Here is a 22,917-nt window from a genome sequence, read left to right on the forward strand (position 1 = left end):
TCAATAGTGTATATGTGTATGGTTTCAATGGTATTTGATGAGGTGGTGTGAAAATTCAAAGAGAAACAGTGATAAAATAAAATTACGTTGTTTGTTTACATAGTTAGCAAGTTGTATTGGAATAGACTTTAGCAAGTTATATTTACATATATGACAAATAGGTCGTTACGTATGAAAAGGTGTATATTTCGGGATTGGTTCCATAGTGAAAGTTGCTCAGTAAAATCCCAAAACCTCCCTGGGAACGGAAATAAATACAGTTTTTTTTAGCCACCGTGTATATCTTCATATTTATAGATGTTGGCTAAGTTAATTGTTGCAATGCATAATTTATTTCTTCCTAGTTTCCTACCGATTGTCTCACTCTATTATCCAAGGCAGTTACAAATTAGAGATCATTAAAGAATAACTTAAATTGATTGGAATTACGAAGTTTTGAATTTTTTAAATAGGTACAGTCAAAGAATTTAATTTCCGACCCATTTCGTACTTTGTCACAGTGACAATCAATATGAAAGCCGCTAGAGACCTCATACGGTTGTCACTGTGACAAAGTACAAAATGGGTAGTAAATTAAATTCTTTGACTGTACATGGGTTATTTTATTCTGTATAATTCATTGATTTTCTAGTTTTCGTAATATGTTAACTTGATAACTAGTATACAGAGAGCTAACCGCGAAAACCGAAAAACGGAATATTTTCGATTTTCGCGCTACTGTGTTTTGTGATGTCGGTTTCATTAGTAGGGCCATATGTATTCAATAATATATGTTATTTTATTTATATGTATATAAAACTAACATAAATGAACAAAACTTACAAATAGAGTAATATAGAATGGGCACAAAACAATCAATTAAAAATTTTTGTTGATACTATTGAAAAAAGTAGTAAGAACCAAAATTACAATAATTGTAGAAGTGCCAACTATAGGTAGTTTTACCCTACAGAAAATATCATATTGACAGTTGATTACAATTTTCTAGAATGTAATGTAATTGAATAATTTTACGGTTGAGACTCACTTGTTTTTAGTCACTCGCGCGACATGTTTCGGAGAGCCTAAGGTCTCCTTTCTCAAGCACACACACACACACACACACACACACGATACACGGCCGTCGTGAACGCTGCTCGCACTGTTAGTGCTTGAGAAAGGAGACCTAGGCTCTCCGAAACATGTCGCGCGAGTGACTAAAAACAAGTGAGTCTCAACCGTAAAATTATTCAAAATTCGAATATAATCTTTAAAATTGAAATTTTGTAAGCTTGTAATTGTAATCTTTAAAGTGTTTTATTTTTTTTGCACTAAAGCCCATAACTAAACAAAGTATGTAAAGTACCTACATTAATTAATGCAGTTTTAATAGTTAATTAAATGACTATTTAATTATGTTTCGTTTATACTCCTCATTAATGATACAAAAATAATTTGTTGTTGATAATAAAAATGATATCTTGTGCCAGCAATCAGCTAGGAGTATCTTGTTTAATAAAATGTGACGTTATCTATGAAAAGGGACCTTATACTTGATGGCGCTTACGCCATTATTAACGATGCTCCGATATAAATACAATGCCGCGCGACGCTGTGCGGCGTAAGTGCCATCGACAATAAGGTCCCTTTTCATAGATAATGCCCCAAATATTCGGTTTTATGTTATCAATAGGTACCTATTCAAGATTTTTTTTCAATTTTTTTAGAATAGCAGTTTTTGGAAATTCCACGAAAATGTCTTTGAGCTTGGACAGAAAATAATTGAAAATTAATGTTTACCATTGGCTCCGTTGACTCCATTGGTTGCCGACTCTTCCATACTCTTCAAGTGGAACGGGCTGATGGTAAACACCTCATTCTTCACCAGGTCCTCAATATTCTCTCCTCCGTAAGAGAGCAGCGGTGATATCTCCACGTCTACATCATCTTTGATAATGCCACCAGCTTCCCTGATGTATTTTCTGTGTAACCTTAAAAGATCCTGCCTAGCGGTTGACGGGCAATCTTTACCGGCTGAATCGGCATTCTTTAAAGCGGAGAACTCAACGTCTCTCGCTACTTCTAAGCAAATGAATTTCTCAGCAAATTCGAACACATCAAAAATGAATTTCTCCATTTTAATACCATTAGGTTCTGTTGGCTTCTGACGGACACCATTCTCATCTACGTATGGGATCTTCTTTTTAGCAACATGCAGCTTTAGCTTGCTTTCAAAGTTTGATATTTTCTTTAAGAAATCAGACGAGAAGTAGTGATTACAGATGTTACCGGCAGAGAATGTAAGTCTTCCATCAGGATTCCTCCTTTCAGCAGCTTCGTCACTGAGCTCCGAGTATTCCACCACTTTGTAATGTCCATTGACTCTGCACACAACTCCAACGGCTTCACTCGGTGAAGATTTTTGGACAACTTTAGCAGCACAGTCCGCGTTTCTGCTCAAGCAGTAACCAATGAATACTGGATCGGCTACTTTAATGAGGATGTTATCGACTGAATGTGCATGTAGATGTTCGACACCTCGTCGGGTAATGTCATCCAGCATTCCTTGGGTTTTTAAGGCACGGTACAGACCCCCATTTCCATCAGGGGCTGACGCTAACTGGTATTTCTCGTCCAACAGTATTTTACCATTGAAATCAAAGCACGGTAGTCTTCCTTGTTCAAAGAACACAATGTTTTCCTCCTCCAAGCCGAAGAATGAGTGATCCTTAAAGAACTCGGCTGTGGGAGCCATAGTATGTTCCGAAGTCATGATATACCAAGTGATTGGACCTTCTTTTCCAGTCCTTTCCTCGGCCATTTTCTGCAACCGAACTATCCGTTCAGCTTGAATTTGGAACAGGGTTTTTTGTGACGGTAAACCGACATTGTACATTCCTTTGGGGTGTCCAAAACCTAGTCGCGTCGCCTGCCCGCCAGCCAGAAGCAAAACACCAACTTTTCCCTCGGAAATCTCTCTAAACCCTATATTTTCATACTCCTCTATTTTTTCCCTGCTCAAACTCGGCACGGCTTCGTAATGGGACTGAGGAATAGGCTTTAAATCGTCGTCAAGTTTCTCCGCAATAACTTTCGACGACTCCATAGCTCTATGGAAAATATCATTCATTTCCACAAAGTCGATTTTTCTGAGCTCTCCCGCCAATTGTTCGCGCTCATTTTCACTTATTTCTGGCCAGTATTTAATCAGGTGTTCTTGACCGTGACACTTGAGTTGGGACAACAAGTCTTCGTAAGACATCGCGGTTCGGAGTTTCGGACTATAGTGAACCGATCAGATTTATTGTATCTTATCGAGTGCGATCGGCGCGATTAGAAAGTGAATACTGACTAGCAGTCCGCAAGGCGTGTGGAAACATTTCTGGGTTCTCCCACCACTGTTGGAAACACGTCGTCGGCGTTCAGCTGACATTTTCGCGATTTTTTTAATATTTACAAATGAAGCACTACTACTACTATTAAAATGTCGCATACTGTCAAATGTTTATAATAAAACTTTAGTCTTCATTGCCGTTTAGCCACAAAAAAACTACTTCAGATGCTAATAAAAGACGCAATGTATTTAAATAATTCAAAGATTTCAAACTAGGAATAACAATGGAATACACTAGTAATTGAAATATTGACAGTGACTGTCAAAACGTTAACGTTCTGAAACTTTTGAATAATAGATTAAATTATCAACAACATAAAGTTTCTCTTCTATCACTATAGTATATTATTATACATATATTAAGTTAATATACGTAAATAAATGTATTTTCTTTCTTTCTTTCTATATACAAATGATAACTATCTCTAAGTTAATAACATAAAGGTCAAGGATTTTATAGTATTTATATATTTGGTTTCAGGTTTTGCTGTTTAATTGTATAGAGTTTTTGAACGTTTTGAACATACAGAATTTATTTTGTCTATGGAATAATGGATAGTTCGAGAATACGCCTTGAAATTAAATCATTGATATGTTTTTGGGGCTCATATAATCATACTTTAATCATATTTAAATCAATCGCTATTTATACAGATAAACTTTAATTCACGCGAAATAAAGTAATCTCCTTGAACACAAGCCATTTTGTCTATTGCTCGTAACTGGCAGCCATGCGCTAGGTATGTCAAAAGAAGATGTCAAATGGTTACTCAGGAAACATAATTTATTTATTACTGATTATCGTTGAATTTCTACTCAAAATAATATTCGGTGTGAGTAACACGTTACTCGTGGTCTTAGAGCTAATACTAAGAAGCTTGTTAAATGTGAATATGACTGAAACAGCAAAAAAAAGCAAACGTGCCAACGACCCTACCAATAACCAAACTATTGCAAACCGTGGTCTTATCAGCGCAAACTGGCAGAAATTTCTATCAAGTAACCTAATTTCGGACAAGAAAATTGAAAAACCTTTACAAGAAAACTCGAAGGACCACTTTACGGGAACTTTTAGACGCGCACGTAAGAAGAAAGCTAAAACCCAGGTGCTTGTACGAAATGAGCTAAAAACGCTTGATATCACTAAGGAAACTAAAGTTAAAGCTAGCAACAGTGATAATATAGCTGATGTCGAACATACAGTTCCTAAAAAACAGGATAATAATAGTAAAAATAAATTAACTAAATTCATAGCCATAGATTGCGAAATGGTGGGTATAGGGTACGATGGCAACGACCACATGCTAGCTAGGGTATCTCTAGTGAACAAGTTCGGTGACTGTATATATGATAAGTTTGTTAAACCGAGGGAAGAGATCATAGATTACCGAACAAGTGTGTCCGGAGTCAGAAAAGAGGACTTAATTAACGGCGAAGACTTTGCCAAAGTGCAGAAAGATGTGGCGGAGATGATTCGGGGCAAGATTCTGGTCGGGCACTCCTTGAAGCACGATCTGAGTGTATTATTCCTCTCGCACCCTAAAAGGAGTATCAGAGACACATCTAGATATAAACCATTTAGAAAGGTGAGTTATACTTATCTTATGAGTTTATTTAATGTTATACCTAATTGAAATAAACGAAACATAAAAGTACTGTAATACACTGTAAGTTCTGTATACATTGGATGTTAACACATTCAGTGCCAGTGCACTAGGTGCTGTTTATAATATATGAGATGTTCTTTTCATGAATACTGAATTGGGTCTCTTGGAATCCCTACTTGGATGTTTAACTACAATGTATTAAACAATCCAATTTTTTTAAATGATTCCAAGGGTGATAGTCAGTTCAGTATGACCTACATATTTAAATCCATACAAAAATAAGAATAATTATATCAACATTTGTTTAATAACATCACCCAATAATTTTCAGATAACCAAAGGCAGCACACCGTCTCTAAAACGTCTAGCAAAAGACATACTGGGCATAGAGATCCAGCACGGAGAGCACAGCTCCGTCGAAGACGCCCGGGCAGCCATGCAGCTCTACTGCACCGTAGCTAAGGAGTGGGAGAGGATGAACAGCGAAAAGAGAGGGTATAGGAAAGAAGCTTAACATTAAGCCTTGTTTTAGTATGTCTTTTCCTTAGAGAATTTTACAACCGGAGTACCCTTTAAAAGCTTACACCTCTGTTGAAATCCTCGCCCAATTTTCATACTCAAACTATGGTATGGACTGACGTTTATCTGACATGGCTATTTGTACGTTACATACAAATAGCCATACAGTTGACGTGCTTCTCGCCCGCAAAAATCGGCAGACTGTTTTGTACAGACAAGGCAACTCTGGTTGTTAAATTTTAAATTCTCTAAGTCTTTTTCAGACAATGTTGTGCATAGAAACAAAATGGAATGAAATAACTTGATTTAAGTAATTTTACATAAATTATATATTTAGAAAAAAAGGGCTACCTACTCATTTTTATGAAACAAAAAAACTATGTATTGTAATCCCACAGGTTAGGAAATGATTAAAACATTTTGTAGATGCAGCTTTTCTTGATTTTCCTAATTTTAGAATATGTATTTTTATTAGGACAAGAAACTCATCTGTTGATCCAATAATCAGTGGCCTATTTTATAAAGCTACAAGTTACAATTTACAAGCGGAAGTCTTGTTCTAACACATAGGTTTAGAAAGAGACTTCCGCTTGTAAATTGTAACTTGTAGCTTTATAAAATAGGCCACAGGGATTGGACTTGTAAAATTGTAGTTGTAACTTTTGATCTATAACAAGACAAAAAGTATGTTACAGTGTGTTTAAAATGTCGTCAGTTTTCCTTTCTTTTTTAGAAATACTAAATTTTCTATATATTTTTTAGAATATTTTGTATTGTTTGTACCAGTCTAAGGCTTTCTTTTTCTAAGTAATTAACGCTGCTCAAATATAATTACAATCCAAAACCATTTAAGCGCTAATCAAGGCCTTTTCACAACATACACGGTGTAACATGAGGAAACCGAATAATTTTAACCACGCATTTCTGAGGTCAAAAGAAAGAAAAAATGTAATATGTAATAATTTCGCAAAAAAATAAAAATGTGTTTGGTTTTTTTTAATTTTTTGAATGTATTTGTACATAAAAAATAAATGTTATTGGTAAACTTAAAATTGATTTTTTTTTTCGTAAAATTACTTTTTGCAAAGTGTTACGTTACTTTTTGACATCTATCAATAAGGATATTTATGCTACGCCCCATAGCAGCAACATCACCATAAAAAAGGCCTTTTACACTATGTAACAATAAAAACTTGTTTTTTTTAAATTAATATTATGTCTGGAACTAGGCGAATTAAAAAAAAAATATAGGACATTTTTGTCTCTAAATATGATCAGGAATACGCTGTTAAAATTCGGTTTCCTCATGTTACACCGTGTATTTATTGTACAATATTGGTTTACTTACTGGCAAATGATGGGCCAATATTGACAAATAGATCATTGTAAATTGTAGTTTTTATGTCGAATAAATCGAACTTTTTTATGTACACAACTGTTTTATTTCGTGTAATCTACTACCTTTTAGCACAGAATAAATAATAGTACTACCGTACAGAAAGGACACTTCCTACAAAACCGAAGTTAGCGATTCAAGGTCGAATCATGCTATCCCTTTCTAACGAATGGCCCTATCCCTTTCGGCTATTTAGGGTTGTCAAAATTCAAGTGATTATCTTATCTGCGGTCGTGCACGCAAAAGGAAGTCAAGCGTTGCCAACCCTAATAATTGCTCGGAGCAATGCTGAGCCGAACGGAGCCGAGTTTGCCCGAAGTGAAAGTATGTTAAATTATGAATTTATGAAATAAAACAACTACAATACTACTTAACTAATTTATTTACAAAGAACACTGGTCATAAATAACAGAGCGCTTTCTGGATGCGATCCAAACTTCGCTCCGATGTTTGAGCGAGACAACGCTAGGGGGGGAGGGGTAAAAAACCTAGAAATTCGTGTGAAGTAATTAATGGAAGTAATAAGGGAAGTAATAAATAATAAATCCTTGTCACACTTGGTCACATTTGGCAAACCCCTCCCCCCCCTAGTGTGACGTCACATTTTTTCTACGAAATCGCCAAATCGAATTAAGTAAGTACCTAAGTATTATTTATATTTTATCAAAATATTTTTGACAATATAAATATTAGTAATTTTATAACCCAAAACTGCTTAGGAAAGAAAATTAAACGAATAAAAACGAATCGTTTTAAAAACTTGTTATTTAAATGTACAGCGAATAAAATAATTTAAATAAATTTTCGGTTACTGATGAAGTTAAAGTGACGTCACAAAGTTTGTGTCTCCCCCCTCCCCCATGTCACAATATGTCACATTTTCTTGACCCCCTCCCTCCCCCTAAACGTGTGATGTAATTAATGGATGACCCCTTAGTAATAGGGTCCCGTTTTTACCCTTTGGGTACGGAACCCTAAAAATGATCTAGTTTAAACTTTTGTTATGACTCAGTACCCCCGCTGTCATACATCTCTCTAACGGCCGCTAGCAGCCGCTGTAGGCCGAGCCCGGTCTTGGCCGAGATGCCGAGCACCTCTCGGTCTCTGCTGATGGTCTCGAAGGCCGCGCGCCCTGCTGGCAGGTCTATTAACTCTAGTTATGACTCAGTACCCCCACTGTCATACATCTCTCTAACGGCCGCTAGCAGCCGCTGCAGGCCGAGCCCGGTCTTGGCCGAGATGCCGAGCACCTCTCGGTCTCTGCTGATGGTCTCGAAGGCAGCGCGCCCTGCCGGTAGGTCTATTTTGTTTAGGACCTAGAAATAAAGGCAGAATATTATTTTAGTTTCTCGTGCTCTCAAAGAGGGTCGTTGTTGTTCTAAAAGGTGGGCAGAAAATTATACGTTTCTGCACTAGAGCATTTTAGGTTCCAAGTACGTATTTAATGTATTTTTTTTTCCATAAGCAATTGAAATTTGGGTATAAATGGATTTGTTATACAATTTCCATTCTGATTATTTGACTCCTCATTCCATAAATAATGATACTTTTGTCTAAATTGTTATTTGAAAGTACCATCAAATAATACTATAAAAAATTATACTTAGTCTAGTTAGTTAAAAAAAAAACACATGCATTTTATTTCTCGTATTCAAAAAGTAGAGTGTTCAACTCGGGTGAAAGGCACTCATTCTGCGGAGGTAGTTTGGCGCACGAACGCAGCGAGTCATAATGTAATGAGTGTGCATCACGCGCGCGATTGGTCGCAACTAGGGTTGCCAACCGTACTATATTATATAGTATTGTACTATATTTTGGCTCTCTGTACTATATACTTTGGAAAAATATATAGTACGCTAAAATACTATATTACCGATTAAACGTATATTACACTCATGTTTAGTATTTTATCTAAAAGTACTATATTTTTTTGAAATGTACTATATTTTTGATGCCTTATTCTGGAAAATACTATATTCCACCAAAAAAAAGTTGGCAACCCTGGTCGCAACTAGTTGCGTTAGGTTGCACGATCGGCTAGAATTCGTGAGTGACACCGCTGAACTAGTACCATTTTTAGGGCCAGTCCTATAGTACTTACAGAATAAAGATATAATAATACGTCAATGTTTCGATAGTGTTGTAAGCGCCATGACTTACCACGCAACTCCGCCGGTTCGCCAGCTCGGCACTATAATGCGTCAGCTCGTGTGTGAGATATTACTCTATGGTTTACTAGCTAGCTTAATGCTGCACTCTGGCGGCAGAACATTGCAGTAATACCCCCTATATCGACAGTGTCACAGTGTTGTAAGCGCTCTTACCACGCAACTCCGCCGGTTCGCCAGCTCGGCACTATAATGCCTCAGCTCGTGTGTGAGATATTACTCTATGGTTTACTAGCTAGCTTAATGCTGCACTCTGGCGGCAGAACATTGCAGTAATACCCCCTATTTCGACAGTGTCACAGTGTTGTTAGCGCTATGACTTACTATGCAACTCCGCCGGTTCGCCAGCTCGGCACTATAATGCGTCAGCTCGTGTGTGAGATATTACTCTATGGTTTACTAGCTAGCTTAATGCTGCACTCTGGCCGTAGAACATTGCAGTAATACCCCCTATTTCGACAGTGTCACAGTGTTGTAAGCGCCATGACTTACCACGCAACTCCGCCGGTTCGCCAGCTCGGCACTATAATGCGTCAGCTCGTGTGTGAGATATTACTCTATGGTTTACTAGCTAGCTTAATGCTGCACTCTGGCCGTAGAACATTGCAGTAATACCCCCTGTTTCGACAGTGTCACAGTGTTGTAAGCGCCATGACTTACCACGCAACTCCGCCGGTTCGCCAGCTCGGCACCATACTGCGTCAGCTCGTGTGTGAGATATTACTCTATGGTTTACTAGCTAGCTTAATGCTGCACTCTGGCGGTAGAACATTGCAGTAATACCCCCTACTTCGACAGTGTCACAGTGTTGTAAGCGCTCTTACCACGCAACTCCGCCGGTTCGCCAGCTCGGCACTATAATGCGTCAGCTCGTGTGTGAGATATTACTCTATGGTTTACTAGCTAGCTTAATGCTGCACTCTGGCGGTAGAACATGGCAGTAATACCCCCTATTTCGACAGTGTCACAGTGTTGTAAGCGCTCTTACCACGCAACTCCGCCGGTTCGCCAGCTCGGCACTATACTGCGTCAGCTCGTGTGTGAGATATTACTCTATGGTTTACTAGCTAGCTTAATGCTGCACTCTGGCGGTAGAACATTGCAGTAATACCCCCTATTTCGACAGTGTCACAGTGTTGTAAGCGCTCTTACCACGCAACTCCGCCGGTTCGCCAGCTCGGCACTATACTGCGTCAGCTCGTGTGTGAGGTGCTCTAATTGTTCTAGGGGGGCGTCGGTGGCGTCCAGGAGATAAATGAGTCCGCGGCACCGCTCTGCGTGCTGGAGAAACTGGATTCCTGTCATAGCGGTGATAGGTATTTGACTAGTAGTCAAATACCCTATGTCGATAGTGTTGTAAGCGCCATGACTTACCACGCAACTCCGCCGGTTCGCCAGCTCGGCACTATACTGCGTCAGCTCGTGTGTGAGATATTACTCTATGGTTTACTAGCTAGCTTAATGCTGCACTCTGGCGGTAGAACATTGCAGTAATACCCCCTATTTCGACAGTGTCACAGTGTTGTAAGCGCCATGACTTACTATGCAACTCCGCCGGTTCGCCAGCTCGGCACCATACTGCGTCAGCTCGTGTGTGAGATATTACTCTATGGTTTACTAGCTAGCTTAATGCTGCACTCTGGCGGTAGAACATTGCAGTAATACCCCCTATTTCGACAGTGTCACAGTGTTGTAAGCGCTCTTACCACGCAACTCCGCCGGTTCGCCAGCTCGGCACTATAATGCGTCAGCTCGTATGTGAGGTGCTCTAATTGTTCTAGGGGGGCGTCGGTGGCGTCCAGGAGATAAATGAGTCCGCGGCACCGCTCTGCGTGCTGGAGAAACTGGATTCCTGTCATAGAGGTAATAGGTATTTGACTAGTAGTCAAATACCCTATATCGATAGTGTTGTAAGCGCCATGACTTACCACGCAACTCCGCCGGTTCGCCAGCTCGGCACTATAATGCGTCAGCTCGTGTGTGAGATATTACTCTATGGTTTACTAGCTAGCTTAATGCTGCACTCTGGCGATAGAACATGGCAGTAATACCCCCTATTTCGACAGTGTCACAGTGTTTTAAGCGCTCTTACCACGCAACTCCGCCGGTTCGCCAGCTCGGCACTATAATGCGTCAGCTCATGTGTGAGGTGCTCCAGCTGTTCTAGGGGGGCGTCGGTGGCGTCCAGGAGGTAAATGAGTCCGCGGCACCGCTCTGCGTGCTGGAGAAACTGGATTCCTGACACAGAGAGATAATATTACTTAGGGCACACGGAAAATTCCTGGACTGGCCACTTAGAAAAAATAAGTCGTCTCATATATCAGAATCCAGAAACTTTCAGAATGGCCCACGTATTAGGTGACAGTCTAAAAGAAACCGGCCAAGTGCAAGTGGGACTCGCGCACGAAGGGTTCCGTACTATTACGCTATTTCACTTAACTATTTATTATACATATACACAATAAGTATTTGTTGTAGCGGCAACAGAAATATATCATCTGTGAAAATTTCAACTGTCTAGCTATCACGGTTCTTGAGATACAGCCTGGTGACAGACAGACGGACAGCGGAGTGTTAATAATAGGGTCCCGTTTTTACCGTTCGGGTACGGAACCCTAAAAAGCACAAATTGTAAAGTTTTCAACAAGTTTACCTAAGCCATAGTTTTTGTGTGAGCCGGGAATTAAACCCGGCAGGTCCGCTATAGCCACTTGCTCGTAATCGTCATAGGGGACCATTCCTGAAAGAAAAAGAAAGAGAAATAGATATCACGTCATCTTGTAATATTTAGTGAAGAAGACAGACAGGTCAGGCTTTGCCTTTCATTTCTGATTTTTTTTAAATATTATTTTTCACCTCTGGGTTGGAAGGTCAGATGGCAGTCGCTTTCATAAAAACTAGTGCCTACGTCAAATCATGGGATTAGTTGTCAAGCGGACCCCAGGCTCCCATGAGCCGTGGCAAAATGCCGGGAAAACGCCAGGAAGAAGAAGATTATTTTTCACCACACCAGCTGTTAAAGGCTCTATTGATTTTTTTTCTTCGGAATATTTCACTTTATTGGATCACTAACTAGAAAATAATAAAAATTATTATACTAATTAAATTAAATTAAAAAATAAATTATACAACTTAAAATTAAATTACAATTAAAAATTACGTAAAATTAAATTGAAAAACAATTTGAACTACACTTACACTACTACACCTATAAAAATCCCGATCATAAAAAGAATACCCCATCCAGCAGGTTAGCCTGGGGCATGGACTCTATAACACTGGCTGCGTTATGGGGTCAGAGGGGTACCTCTGTACCGCTAGGGCGATACGCTGAGATTTTTAAATTATTATTCACCACAACAGCTGGTAATGGCTCTCTTGATTGTTCAAAAACTGATAAGAAAGTTGCATTTTATTCACATGTGAGCCAAAGTAATCAAATGCAAATTTTGAGTTGTTTTCTTAAGTTTTCTGGTAGAATTGACTTTTAAGTGATGATATTGAATGATAAATATTTAAATAACATTAATTTGTATTTGATTTTGTTTGTTATTTTACATTTAATATTTGCTTCGGGTTGGTGTGGTGAAAATTTTTGTGTTTCACTCGGGGGCAAACTTTGTTTAACCCTCGCAGCGCTCAAGATTCCATTTTTCGAACCACTCGCTACGCTCGTGGTTCAATTTTGGAATCTTTCGCTTCCTCGGGTATCAATTAGCACGAGCGGTTAAACAACAACTTTGCCCCCTTGTAAAACAAATAACTATTTTATTAGTGTTACCGATGTGCGGCCGCAGCGTGGTGAAGGGGTAGGGCGCCACGGCGGGGCGGGCCCGCGTGAGGGCGCGCAGCAGCGTGCTCTTGCCCGCGTTCGGGAACCCCAGCAGCCCTGCACACAAACATCATTCTCATTAAGGTTTCCGCCGCCATTGACTTGATATAAAGTCCGTACATATCGTGCCCCACACGCCACGTCTTCATATCAAGTCGTGATTTTGGTCAAGTTTGTATACGTGCAATTTATGACGTGGTGTTGATGACACTTTATTACTTCATTCACGTGGCGGCGAAAAGGTCAAGCTTACAATAAAAAAAAAATTTGAGAGCTTTGCTCGGAAAACATATAATAACTAAAAAATGCGCGTTTTCCCAGAAATAAGACCTAGCTAGATCGATTTATCGTCCCCGAAAACCTCCAAATAGCAAATTCAATCGAAATCTTTAGAGCCGTTTCCGAGATCCCCGAAATATACACCGTGTTTTTTTTGTTCGGTCGGTTGGTTCGGTCGATCGATGTTCGAAATGACTTTGATATGTCACAGATTTCAATTGTTTGGTTGAGTTAAATGTAATGCCTGTCTTACAACAACGATACATGCTACATTTAATTACTTTTTAAACTTAATTTTTTTTTAAATAAAAGGTAAAGAATATTTTTTTTTTGAATATTAACTATGCCATTTAGTTCTCTTAAACGTACTTAACCATACCCCGAAGTTAACGGAATTCAATAAAAACACGGTGTATATATAAATAAATAACAAAGAATTGCTCGTTTAAAAGTATTAGATTTAAAAGTGGAAAATTTACTGGTTTGAACTTTATCAATAATAATAGCATCGTTCGCAGACGTTTGTACTAGTTAAAAATGATTCTCATTATATTTACGATAACCATCGTGAAATTAAAAATTTCCAGGATCATGAATATAGTCTATGGTCTCTGGTTATCATCATCATCATCTCAGCCATAAGACGTCCACTGCTGAACATAAGCCTCCCCTTGGATCTCCATACGTGCCGGTTGGAAGCGACCCGCATCCAGCGTCTTCCGGCGGCCTTAACAAGGTCGTCCGTCCATCTTGTGGGTGGACGTCCTACGCAACTCTCTCTGGTTATACACGGTCTTAACTATGACTCACCCGTATAGTTCTTTTTTCAGAATCCATAACTCCCGCGGGAACAATATAGGCGTTTGGGGCTGTCCATAAATTACGTCATCAATTTTTGACGATTTTGGACCCCCGCCCCCTAAAATCATACTTCAAATGACCCCGTTTCCTCCTACGTCATGCTACCATCATCCGATGTCCAGACCCCCCTCCCCCTAATTTGAAATGACGTAATTTATGAATAGCCCCTTTGTCCTTCAGTACACCTGGAGGCCGATTTTTGATTTTCGACCACTCGATTTCGTGTATTTCGTTAAATAATATCTCCACTACTAGGCATTTAAATTATACTAATAGAATTGAAATCGAGTGGTCAATACCAATAGATTCCAAATTTCGATAGTCCGTATTTCAAAAATTAGCATAACATCATTTTCTACCGATTTTCGAGTGACAAAATAGAGCGATCGAAATTCAAAAATCGGCCCCCTGCATGAAATAAGATCTTTCGAGCAAGTGTGATGAAAAATGAAATAAGTACCAATATGCGCCATAGAGCGTACTTCGAGTGTGTAAATGTTGGTCTCTCCGTTAGCGCCGAGCTCTGCTATATCTGGCGCCTGTAACAGGAAGAAAGTTTATCATTATCAATACACCGTGTTTTTTTTGATTTCCGTTAATTTCAAGGGTGCATTCCTGAGCTTAAATCAAGTAACTTTCACAAAGACACCGGTGTTCTAATTAAGTCCATTTCGGAGATAATCAATAATTTTTTTTTCCTATAATGCCTCTACAAGCGTCTACACTTGCCTTAGAGCCGGTTTACATATTGATTAGTGTTTAGAATGAGTTCATACATTTGCTAATAAACTTAAGTACAATCTCGGTCGACTGATGTATGAAATGACATTCATATGTCACAGATTTCAATTTGGTTTGGTTGAGTTAAATGTTATGCCCGTGTTACAACAACGCTATATGCTACATTTAATTACTTTTTAAACAAAAAAGAAATCCAAAAAAAAAACAAAAAAAAAATTTTTTTCCAAAATTAACTATGCCATTTAGTTCTCTTAAACGTACTTAACCATACCCCGAAGTTAACGGAATTCAATAAAAACACGGTGTATAGCGATATTCATCTAATGTTTCAATAGGGTATTATACCAGTGGGGAGACACTCCTGACTTCGGTCGAACTCGGCACCGCTCGGCTCACCATTGCTCCGAGCAATTACTAGGGTTGGCACCACTTGACTTCCTTTTGCGTGCACGACCACAGATAAGATAATCACTTGATTTTTGACAACCCTAAATAGCCGAAAGGGATAGTGCATATATTAGAAAGGGATAGCATGATTCGACCCTGAACCGCTGTCAAACTTCGGGTTTGTAGGAAGTTCCTTTCTGTACGGTAGTACTATTATTTCTTCTGTGATTATACTGTATTTATAATAAAATATTTTACACCATGCATGAAATAAAGCACCAGATAATTATAAGAAAAACACAGATAGGAGTTATTTTTAAACACAAGATCTATTTAATAATTCAAAACGACTGACAAAAGTTTTCCTGCTGTGCCTTTGGCAAGGAGGAGAGGTAGTCTTTTGCCCATTTTGGCGCCCCCCGTTGGACGGCGCCCGGGCCACGTGCCCCCTCCGAGCCCCCTAGTTACGCCACTGGTTTTGACAGTTCTATAAAAGTAACTATTATAAGTTAATTTTACTTTAAAAGACTGCACCTACTTCATCTTTCTGGTTTAGCTCAATGGTTGACTGGTAGAGAATGCATTACGGCATTAAGTCCGCCTTTTGTACTATCATGTATATTAAATAAACATGAAGCCATATTTTAAAACTACAGACTTGACAGATAGACAGAGGTAGAGCCGCAATGGCCCACTTGCATCATTCCACTAACCCGGGGTTAACCGGTTAAACCTGGAGTTACCATGGTTACCAGTACAACTTGAGACTGGGTTAACGGTTTAACCGCTTAACCCTGGGTTAGTGGGATACACAAACCTGTGACTTCATGCCAAGCCGATTTCGCGCGCACACCTCTACATACGAATTTTTCATTCATTTCATAATTAACTTCGTAAATCGAAACCTCTTTAAGACGAATAAAGACCTATAAGAACCTCTATACTGTAAAGCCCCCTCCACACTCGTGCGCGAATCGCGGCTTCGCCCGCGATTCACGCGCATAGTCTGGAGGGGGCTTAACTCGACACCTATACCATAGAGAAATATAGTAAGGCAAGAGTGCTCACTCCATACATCAGTTTTGGTAGAAAAAAAAATAGTTTTTCATAGTCGACATCTAGCATCGAGTAGCGGGTAGCGGAATTATCAGTACTTTAAGTAGTAGTAGTAGTAGTACTGTCAAGATAGATAGATGTAGCACCGACCGGAAAGTTTTATTTAGACTTGTGCTGATGTATGGAGTGAGCACTATTGTCTTACTAAATATATTTTTCTATGCCTAATACATATGTCAAAGACTCGAAAACACAAATTTTTTGGCGTTTTCCTCGAAATTCGCGTTACCGAGGTTTTACTGTACCTGTGCCGTGTCCGTGAGAAAGAACCTATTCCCTCGGCCTCCGGCGCCGCCGCGTGCCGCCACGAACAGCGTGCCCTCTGCGCTGAGGTCCCCAATCACAGTCCCTGATTGGTCCCGGATAATAGTACCTGTAATCAATAATTTAATTATAGAACGTTTCGAATAAATCTTACCCTTAAACATGGACCAGATTAGTGCAGTGTTGCCAACTCGGATTTTGATGACAAAGTTTTTTTGAAATATGCTAAAAAAAATGCTAAAATGTCACTTGACATTAGACTCTTAAAACACATACATTTTTCAAATTTGCCGCCTTTTCTACTGACAAGATCTGCTCAACCAACTTTATATATGTAGTCTGTGGACGTCCATCCGTCCACAAAAGACAAAATTCATATGAAAATATGAACCACATACATACGGCGATGGCGCATAGTGTTGCTGCCAAGTTAGTGCAAACTTGGCATAGACTAAATTATTATGCTAAAAAATATGCCAGATGCTAAATGGTAAATTTTGGTGCCAAAGCGAGTGAAAATATGCCAGATCTGGCATAGTTTATGCCAAGTTAGCAACACTGGATTAGTGCAAAATAAGGAAGAGTGGAGAGAATTGGGGGAGGCCTTTCCCCAAAGGCACACAGAATCCGTTATCGAAGATTAAAGAAAACTATGGATGTAGAATATAAAAACGTGTTGATAGACGGGCAGGAAAAATAGAGCAAAATTGTAACGGATTGGTACCCAAGAGGTTGCACATGGAGCCAGAGGAGACCTCGAACAAGATGGGAAGATGAACTCAAATCTTACAGCAGGCCCAAACTGGAGAAGAGTGGCCCATGACAGACCCCAATGGAAAAAGCTGGAGGAGGCTTAGAGACATACTCTAACACAGAATAAAGGGTTTAATAGATACATCGATATAAAAACGTATTACTGATATAAGGCTATTTATAAAATAAATCTTACCAAGCGGCACAGGCACCACAACATGCGAAGCATTCTTCCCGTGTCGGTCCTTGTTGTCCCCCCGTCCCCCGTGCTGCGCTTGCGTCACTGCCTTCACGTGGTTCAAACTCTTCACCGTATGGGTAGCCTGAAAGATAATTAACCATATCATTAATTCATTCAATGAAATGAAAATCTTTATTTTCAGGCATCTTGCCCAATAGATAATAAATACCTTAAAACTAGTATACATATTATACAATATACCATCTTAAAAACACACTATGGCTGAGATGCACTCACAACCCCGCAGTGTCAGGGAGCCAGCCACGGAACCACTGAAACTTCAGCCAAAACTCCTCCTCCCAATGGACTCCTAACATAGTTGGTAATGACTCTGCCTATAAAGCCCGGTCCCAATCCTGGTATGGGCATTTCTGGGCATATCTATCACAACACAAGCGTTATTGAGCTTACTATGGGACTAGGTTGATTTGTGCAGGCATTACTGGTGGCTTTCAGGGAACATTGGGTCTATCTGTATCACTAGAGATGGAGCAAAGGTAAATGAATTTCAAAATTAAAGTTACCAGTACCTGAGAAATACTAACCTGAAAAATGACATGTCCCCCATGACCCCCGTCTCCCCCGTCCGGTCCCGCGTGCTCCTTACACCACGCGCTCAGGAACGATATACACCCGTTCCCCCCATTCCCACCCACAGCCCTGACTCTGAAGGAATCTACATAGAACTGCACAGTGTTCCTAGTCGACTTCCCTTTCAAACTACGCAATGCTTTAGGGGTGAACTCTTGAGAATACAGTCTTTTTGGAGTTATAGTCGTGATTTGTAGGGTTTTCAGCAAGTTTATAAGCCTCATTTTTAGTAATTTAACGTTTTCAAATAACTTTAAGTTCGTTTTGAGGTTATGTCATTGTTTTTTTTTACTTATCGAATGTGACAGTTTGCGTTTAGAAATTCCATAGAAATTTCTTAACGTGCATAGATAATGTCAAATGATAGTGACACGACAAAACCGACAAAGCCGTAACAAACCACGAAGTGAAATCATTAGAAAAACGGGTGAATCCCCTACTAACATGGCAATATTGGCCTGCAAAAGTTATTTGTGGTCAAACTGAAATTTAAAAAGTTTTTTCGGTCGCTCATTGGCCTCATTGCTGTCAAAACGTGGACTTGACTGAAAAGATTGTAACCTTAGTAAAATCGAAATTTTAAGTTTAAATTTGTGCAACTCGACAGTGAAACGCAATTAAAATGGCGAATCAGGAATTCGAGAAACATATCGCTCCTATCATAGTTACTAGTGTAGCAGTAATCGTGATTTGGTTATTCATTAAATGTGTGTCAAGTATATGTTCCAGCTTGTTCAGTGGTCCACAAGAATATGTTGTTCCTACACAACCATATATCAATGAATCGTATTCTTTGAGAGACAGGCAAAATTACATAAGGGGGGCCAAACAAGTAGTAGCGATTGATACAGAAAGTGTCGGCGGGGGCCCTCGCGGCTCTGTGAATATACTCGCAAGAGTATCCATTGTCGATAGACATAGAGTTATTTATGATGAGTATGTTATACCATTTAGGGCGGTAACAGACTATAGAATGCCATGGAGTGGTATATGTAAAGAAGATCTCACTGATGCTTATAAGACATTTCATGAAGTCAGGCAGGTTAGTATTTCTTTCCTAAACAAAACAATTTATATCCAAATATAACAGATAAGAAGAGAAAAAAAAGTTAAATGGCAGTGATGTTTGATTGGATAATTTATTCTTTATTTCATTGTAGTCATAATACAGTAAGGTGTTATGCACTATTATCATTACAAAATATAGCATAGGTATAACAACTTGGATGAAAATTGATACGCTACCTACACCAAATTTCAGCTAAATCTGGTACAAAATTTTAAGTATTTGTAACATATTATATATGTATTTTTTGTATGTTCGGGACCTTTGGGAGGAGTGCGCGGGTCAGAAGCCAAAACAGGCCCTTTTGACACTTTAATGAAATGTAAGGGGTATACCGAGCGGATGCTGCCCTTGCCCATGTCATGGGACGCACCAGAGGCAGCACCCGCCAGGGTGTAAGGACTAAGTATTGAGAGTTGATGGGATCTAAAATGAACTAGGTTATATAGCTTATGTAATTATTATATGTGCATATAATATCGTCGGGTGACAAGCAAAAGTCACTAAGTACCATCAAAAAATTAAAGTAACAATGCACTTTATTACACTTGTAACACGGTTTATTGTCCAATAATTTCGATGGTGTTAGTTAGTGATACATATGTATATTCTCATCTAGTACCCACAACACAAGCCTTATTGAGCTTTATACTGACATGTAAATGATCTGGGCAAAATTGTCCTATAATATTTATTTGTTTATTTAAAAGTGTATTACTATTACTTTCTTTCAGGACGTGGCAAGGATTCTTCAAGATAAAATTTTGGTTGGCCATGATTTGCAATTTGACCTGAAAGCCTTGGAAATGACCCATCCTTCTGAAGACACTAGGGATACATCTTTGTACAAGTCTTTTAGATATGTAAGTTACATATTTATGTATTCAGTCTTCTTCTTTGTCGGTGCCTCAAGGCTGAGGGTAGTGACCATCAGGAGTGCAGTTCTTCACCACCGCTTTCCAAACCCCCCTGTCTTGGGCCAGCTGTATTGCCCCCTGGATGTTGACGCCCGTAGCGTCGCGTATGGCATCAGACCACCGAGTTGGAGCCCTGCATCTACTTCTTCTCCCTTCGACGCACCCAACCAGAAAAGGTTTTGCATGTATTCAGTAGAACCCCCTTAATATGATTTCCCGCGTAATACACTATACTACACTGCAGCTTGTTTTCATAACAGGAGCATTCCATGAAATTGTCTATCGTTGTCCCGTACAAACGCGAAGTTTCTGAAGATTTAAAGGTATAAGAGATTCCTTTATTATGACAAATGGTCAAAAATATGTACAGAAAAATAATCGCCTGCTTTAAATGCCGAGAAAAAAGTCGCAACACAGGAAATAAAATGCGTTTGTACGGGACAGCCCGTGGAATGCTCCAACAGTAGCGTTGAAAAATTGCCAAAATTGATATATCATGCACAACTTTTCAACCCCTCACTACCTTGGGAGGTCACGGCACCCAATTACTTAACTCTAAAACTAAATTAAATTTGTATAATAAATTAAAAGTGTATGGCACCCTAGCAACATCTACCTGACATTGTTACAATTCTTAAAGGAACTGGAATAACCAAGTCATATAAAATTCACCAGTGCCTCTAGAAGGCCCATATGGTGGAAGTATTTGCTGTGTTGGGTGTGGCCTTGGAAGCTCGGATGGCAGAGCACGGGGTTATAACCGCGAAAATCGAAATTCGCAAATTGCTGGGATTTTTCTCTGTCACTCTAATTACGCCTTCATTGGAGTAAAAGAGAAAGATCCCCGCAATTTGCGAATTTCGTTTTTCGCGATAGCCGCTCTGGGGTAGTGATCTAGTGGTTGTGAGTTCAAGTCTCATCCAAGACACCATCCACTGTTTCCACTTTTAATTTAACTCGTAAGCCCTCATCCACACGGGCGCTTTTACAACGCCCGTTAAAAAAGCGTTGGAATGACACAAATAGATACATGTATATTTCGTCCGGTGACAAGCACAAGTCACTAACAAAAAATTAAAGTAACAATGCACTTTATTACACTAGTAATACGGTTTATTTTCCAATAATTTCAATGGTGTTAGTTAGTGACTTTTGCTTGTCACCCGACGATTTATTCACACGACGGCGGTGGCGCTTTTCGATTTTAAGCTTCGGTCGTTAAATGGAATTTAGAGTGCGGACAGATTCAATCGCTTTTTTAAAGCGTGTTGTTAAAGCGCCCGTGTGAATGAGGGCTAAATCTGTTATATTTTTTGTTTAAATTATTTTTTTTTGAAGTTAACAGACAAATATTTTGTTTCAGCCTACAACTAAACCTAGTTTAAAGTATTTATCGAAGAAATACCTGAACAGGGACATACAAGTCGGTGACCATTGCTCGTTAGAGGACGCGCGCGCAGTCATGGATCTTTACCTGCTCGTTGAACAGGAATGGGAGAAAGAAATGGCGTTTTATTAATGCTACTTCGAGAAAACGAAGCAAAACAGCTCTGACCACGGCCTGCAGCGATTTTTTTTAAAGCAACAAGTTAAAACAAGACTATAGCAATGAAAGGTTGGTTATTAGAGATGCACCGGATATTCGGTTACTATCCGGCTAATATCCGGCCGGATACCGGATAGTGACGTAATATCCGGCCGGATACCGGATAGTAACATGGCTTGATTTCGGAGTAAACAAATTAGATCTCAGAAACAGACACGGTCATTACTGTACTTGTTTATTATTTTAAAACAATTTAACAATTCCACTGACTTGCACGCGCACTCATTTCGAACCCAGAAAGGCCAGAAATGAGTCCGCGCGAACGTCAACAACGAAACAGGTCAAAACCTGCACAATGCGCACCTGAAGAACCGAAATGTAGGTATAGTTCCGCTGGCCGAATATTCGGCGGCCGGATACCGGATATTCGGCCTGACCATCGGCCTGACATCCGGCCAAACAACTATCCGTTGCATCTCTATAGGTTATGCTTAACTTGTACAAATTGCCTTTATTCGCGCTTAGGCAAGCGATAAATGTATGCAGAAAGAGAAAGAGGATTTACACTCATTGCTTTCAATATTGTACTACCTTTTTTCGGAACTAGATCTTAGTTTAAAACATAGCATAATTTTAATTTTAATGTACCTACTTGAATTTAAGCTCATTTGAAATGCTCATTTGTATACAAAAATCTCAATTGGATGAATTGGATTGCTTTTTGTACACCAATATATGTTTTAAGTATGTGTTAGTTATAAGCTATCAGTATGTTATTACGTACTCTTAAAAAGTATATAAAGTTAAGTTATCTGAACTCATTTTATTATTACCACCCAGACAATATTTATTATTGAATAATTTTACGGTTTAGATTCGCCTTAAAATTAAACCGTAAAATTATTCAATGTTAGTATGTCTCACAAGTCACAGTTTATTATAATATTGATTGTATCATTTGTATCATACAATAAATGAATGTTTTTCTTATTACCTACTTATTCATACTATATATAATAATGTACTCCGCCTGGTACTCTCTTCCGACCACGTGACTGTGACTGACACAAGCCTACGTCATCATGCGACAGCGCTATATAATAATATGCAATAGCGCTATATAAAGCGGCAATGTTATTGTGACGTAGTCTTGTGTCACTCTGGGAAGAGAAGACCATGTTTTATTAGACTATGGTCCAATGTGTATTGCATCTCACATTTTACTTAATGAGAGAGTTTGACGCAATGACATTGGAATAC

At 39.1% G+C, this 22,917-nt stretch overlaps 4 protein-coding genes across 5 annotated transcripts; 2 read left to right on the forward strand and 2 right to left on the reverse strand.

The window, feature by feature from the left end:
• Positions 1-1,302: 1,302 nt before the first annotated feature.
• On the reverse strand, positions 1,303-3,491 carry LOC134677694 (UDP-N-acetylhexosamine pyrophosphorylase-like protein 1). Its single transcript, XM_063536159.1, has one exon. The coding sequence runs from the start codon at positions 3,239-3,241 to the stop codon at positions 1,769-1,771; it is 1,473 nt and encodes a 490-aa protein (XP_063392229.1). The 5' UTR covers positions 3,242-3,491; the 3' UTR covers positions 1,303-1,768.
• Positions 3,492-4,100: 609 nt separating this feature from the next.
• LOC134677374 (uncharacterized) lies at positions 4,101-6,026 on the forward strand. Its single transcript, XM_063535807.1, has 2 exons — positions 4,101-4,959; positions 5,312-6,026. Exons 1-2 carry the CDS (start codon positions 4,129-4,131, stop codon positions 5,492-5,494), a joined length of 1,014 nt encoding a protein of 337 aa, XP_063391877.1. The 5' UTR covers positions 4,101-4,128; the 3' UTR covers positions 5,495-6,026.
• A 1,788-nt stretch (positions 6,027-7,814) lies between these two features.
• Positions 7,815-18,412, reverse strand: LOC134677704 (mitochondrial ribosome-associated GTPase 2). 2 transcript variants are annotated; one of them, XM_063536167.1, is made up of 8 exons: positions 18,083-18,412; positions 17,493-17,619; positions 16,525-16,652; positions 14,496-14,574; positions 12,845-12,952; positions 11,717-11,803; positions 11,156-11,301; positions 7,815-8,211 (listed from the first exon to the last, which is right to left on the reverse strand). In XM_063536167.1, exons 1-8 carry the CDS (start codon positions 18,350-18,352, stop codon positions 8,053-8,055), a joined length of 1,104 nt encoding a protein of 367 aa, XP_063392237.1. In that variant the 5' UTR covers positions 18,353-18,412; the 3' UTR covers positions 7,815-8,052. The 2 variants fall into 2 exon arrangements, with proteins under 2 accessions (XP_063392237.1, XP_063392238.1); XM_063536168.1 differs by lacking the exons at positions 7,815-8,211; positions 11,156-11,301 and adding an exon at positions 10,738-10,915.
• Positions 18,413-18,648: 236 nt separating this feature from the next.
• LOC134677596 (interferon-stimulated 20 kDa exonuclease-like 2) lies at positions 18,649-21,873 on the forward strand. Its single transcript, XM_063536068.1, has 3 exons — positions 18,649-19,170; positions 19,929-20,057; positions 21,475-21,873. The coding sequence occupies exons 1-3, from the start codon at positions 18,751-18,753 to the stop codon at positions 21,628-21,630; spliced, it is 705 nt and encodes a 234-aa protein (XP_063392138.1). The 5' UTR covers positions 18,649-18,750; the 3' UTR covers positions 21,631-21,873.
• Positions 21,874-22,917: the final 1,044 nt, after the last annotated feature.

This window comes from Cydia fagiglandana, chromosome 26 (genome assembly GCF_963556715.1).
Source record: "Cydia fagiglandana chromosome 26, ilCydFagi1.1, whole genome shotgun sequence".
NCBI classification, from domain to species: domain Eukaryota; kingdom Metazoa; phylum Arthropoda; class Insecta; order Lepidoptera; family Tortricidae; genus Cydia; species Cydia fagiglandana.

What these genes read in the sequence shown, in the direction of transcription:
- LOC134677694 (XM_063536159.1), bottom strand. Translation starts at nt 3,241, where the DNA reads ATGTCTTACGAAGACTTGTTGTCCCAACTCAAGTGTCACGGTCAAGAA.
- LOC134677374 (XM_063535807.1), top strand. Translation starts at nt 4,129, where the DNA reads ATGTCAAATGGTTACTCAGGAAACATAATTTATTTATTACTGATTATC. An exon ending in GATATAAACCATTTAGAAAG is followed by an intron (nt 4,960 to 5,311) that starts GTGAGTTATACT and finishes AATAATTTTCAG; the next exon opens with ATAACCAAAGGCAGCACACC.
- LOC134677704 (XM_063536167.1), bottom strand. Translation starts at nt 18,352, where the DNA reads ATGAGGCTTATAAACTTGCTGAAAACCCTACAAATCACGACTATAACT. An exon ending in ACGCTCTATGGCGCATATTG is followed by an intron (nt 12,953 to 14,495) that starts GTACTTATTTCA and finishes GTTTGTGTGCAG; the next exon opens with GGCTGCTGGGGTTCCCGAAC. An exon ending in CACGCTGCGGCCGCACATCG is followed by an intron (nt 11,804 to 12,844) that starts GTAACACTAATA and finishes TTTTTCTTTCAG; the next exon opens with GAATGGTCCCCTATGACGAT.
- LOC134677596 (XM_063536068.1), top strand. Translation starts at nt 18,751, where the DNA reads ATGGCGAATCAGGAATTCGAGAAACATATCGCTCCTATCATAGTTACT. An exon ending in CATTTCATGAAGTCAGGCAG is followed by an intron (nt 19,171 to 19,928) that starts GTTAGTATTTCT and finishes ACTTTCTTTCAG; the next exon opens with GACGTGGCAAGGATTCTTCA. An exon ending in TGTACAAGTCTTTTAGATAT is followed by an intron (nt 20,058 to 21,474) that starts GTAAGTTACATA and finishes ATTTTGTTTCAG; the next exon opens with CCTACAACTAAACCTAGTTT.